At 35.0% G+C, this 2,972-nt stretch overlaps 1 protein-coding gene across 1 annotated transcript; it reads right to left on the bottom strand.

Annotated features, from left to right (window-relative positions):
- Window positions 1-1,044: 1,044 nt before the first annotated feature.
- LOC143066638 (uncharacterized) lies at window positions 1,045-1,883 on the bottom strand. Its single transcript, XM_076239496.1, has 2 exons — window positions 1,565-1,883; window positions 1,045-1,132 (listed from the first exon to the last, which is right to left on the bottom strand). Exons 1-2 carry the CDS (start codon window positions 1,843-1,845, stop codon window positions 1,081-1,083), a joined length of 333 nt encoding a protein of 110 aa, XP_076095611.1. The 5' UTR covers window positions 1,846-1,883; the 3' UTR covers window positions 1,045-1,080.
- Window positions 1,884-2,972: the final 1,089 nt, after the last annotated feature.

Below are 2,972 nucleotides of genomic sequence, written 5' to 3'. Positions count from 1 at the left end.
TTCTTAATTAACAGCGTCATTAAGTTCCTGTATAAACCTGGAGATGTGCGGAAATTTTGGTCTACTTTCATGGATTGTCATATTCATTCGCAATACAGTCGCCATCGATTTACAGAAACAATCATGTTAATTTGAGTCAATTAAAGTAATATTTTTCGTGTTCTTTTCCGATAAGGTATTTTCATAAAAATTATCTCGCCGATATTATTTTGGCATTTTCGCTAAACCTGAAAATCCAGAGTTACCACCCCCTTTTTTAACTTACCCTTGTCCATTGGGATGGCGTTCTGTATTTCGTTTCCCTTTGTACACATTTATCTGATGGGTATAACCTGTTCTGGATTCAGCTAAGACGAACAACTTTGCTCCCCATCTGTGTGCCTTCTTGTTTGAAATGTATTGTTTCAAAACATGACGCCCTTTGAAACTAACTATTCTCTCATCCACAACTATGTTTTGAGATAGTCTGAAAATCCGTAAAATCTATTTACAACAAGTCTTGTCTCAATTAAAAAAAAATATTAAAAAATAATATGTAAGATGTTAGAATTTCATAACGAACGACATAACCAGATTGTACAATTTTGATTACATTGATTTTTTGTACTCTTATCTTTCCCGAAACAAGAGGTACCAGTGTTAAATCAATGACAGTTAGTATGCAGTGGAAAATATGATTAGAAAAAAATTCGTCTCAGTTCCAGCAATAAATTTATGTTTATTTTTAACATGGAAACATGACCGCGTAATGGCTTGTGTATATTTCTATATTTGAGTTGACATTTACCTATAATTAAGTTCGAACACTTCATTGAAGAATTCAACAACTGGATTTATCTTGTGGATGGGGTCGTATCCTGGCTGACCTCTTGGAACTGCTGTTGTATTGTCGCTGCAATGCAGATATTTCAGTATTGCCTGAAATCTATTTCTGGACATCACATCTCTGAAATTTGGGGTTTCAGAGATACCAGACGCTTCCCAATAGCTTTCAATGGAGGTTTTCTTTACGATACTCATCGCGAGAACAAGACCAATAAAGGCTCTAATCTCAGCATAGCTAACTGGTGACCATTCGTTTCATCTGGCATGTCTTGTTGGATTCTCTGTAGTTTGGCACTGGTTGGCATACCTGTTAAAAACAGTTATATGTTATTGGATATACAGGATTACTGGTGTTTTTGTTGGATGAGGGGGGGGGGGGGTAGCAAGAACTTTTATGTTAACGTGTTAAGGGCTTTTAAAGCTGCTGTTAATTGTTGTTTTATTTAAAAATGTATTTACTGTTAACAGTTATGGACTAGGTAGCTGTTATCTGTTATCTCAAAATGGACTTTATTAATATTGTGAAAAAATGTCTCTGCTATCTATTGGAGCGTTATTTACATCTAAATTACTTTTGAGCACCAAAACAGTAACGTTAGTCATCAATAGAAAATACAGTTTACTAATTATTAGACTACTTTGAAAATTGATTTGTAGACCGCAATTATATTACGGAAACATACATTCATAGAAAATTAAGAACGTTATAATTTAAAACCATATAAAACAAATAATGTACCTATTTGTTTCATCTACAATGCGATCAATCAAGTCATCATCTTCTGTTTTCAAAAATTTATCAAAGTAATCCACCGGTGAAAAATTGGCTTCAAATCCACACGGCCCAATCCGTTCCTCGAAATCACGATTAACGTCAAGCTCAAACGTTTCTTTGTCTACCACAGAAAACCAAGGGTTAGGCTGTCTTGCAGCATTGTCTGGCATTTCAACATCAGCATCGTCAGAATCTTCATCGCCCGAAGTTACTATGTCTGTTATGTCACCGTCACTGTCTTCCATAGCTATGTCGGGAAAAGTACAGACGATCTTTTGACATTTATGACGTCATATATACTTAACGTATTACGTCATAATGAATTCAAAACAACAATGTATATATTATATATAGATTCTTACACTGCAACAAGTGTATTACGATATTTCTCCACTCGAGACAGTTAAATTTTATTATTTAAAGCGCGAGGCTTGCCGAGCCCTTTAAATAATAAAATTTAACTGTCGAGAGTGGAGAAATATCGTAATACACCAGTTATAGTGTCGGAATCTGTTTCTCTAATGCTTTTTATCGTTCTTTTGAAAGATTTTCAGAAAATTGTGCTCTTTATATGCGACGTCATCAGGCTAGGTCGCCTTTTTTCATGACGTCACAATAGGAAAATTGAGAAGAAAACAAAACATTTTGACGTCATAATCAAATTTCGACTAATCATTTGCCGAGAACAGATTTTTCACTAGTGAGGAGAAATATTTTTCTCACACCGGTCAGGAAATGTGAAAATAGCTCAAAAATTAGAGAAATAAGAATATCAAAAGCATAAAAGACAAAAAGAAATAAAATATGATTGTTTTATTAAAACCAATTAAACGACATATATGTCGCATCGGCAGTCAACCCCCAAACGACATATTTGTCGCTTCGGCAGTCAACCCCCAAACGACATATATGTCGCTTTGGCACCGAAAGGGTTAAGAGCAGTTTGTAATTCTACCTTGGATTCAGCTGAAATAACTGTGTCATCAGCATATAACAACAAGTATAATCTTAAATAAACAGAAATTTCATCAGTATCAAGTACTAGGTGGGTTGCATCACATACATCAGATAGACCATCATAAGCTATTGAGATAAACTCTACCAGGTCATTAAAAACAGTGAAAAAAGTATAGGAGACAGATTTTCGCCTTGGCGAACACCAATATTACTTTGAAAATATTCAGATAACTTTGAACCTTGCCTAACACAGGATTTCGCATTTTCATACATAGCATGTATAATAACAAACGTTTCTACATTTACCTTTCCGCCTCCTCCTTTATAAGAGATCATGAATTCACCATTAAATACCACATCCCGTCTTGGGGTTCAAAGTAAAATTGGCGGGCGACGACTTTGTAGCAGAAGACGC

The sequence above is a fragment of the Mytilus galloprovincialis genome, chromosome 3 (genome assembly GCF_965363235.1).
Source record: "Mytilus galloprovincialis chromosome 3, xbMytGall1.hap1.1, whole genome shotgun sequence".
Taxonomy (NCBI): Eukaryota; Metazoa; Mollusca; class Bivalvia; order Mytilida; family Mytilidae; genus Mytilus; species Mytilus galloprovincialis.
The sequence above is the reverse complement of the archived record's forward strand: the minus strand, read 5'-3'. Positions and strand labels throughout refer to the sequence as shown.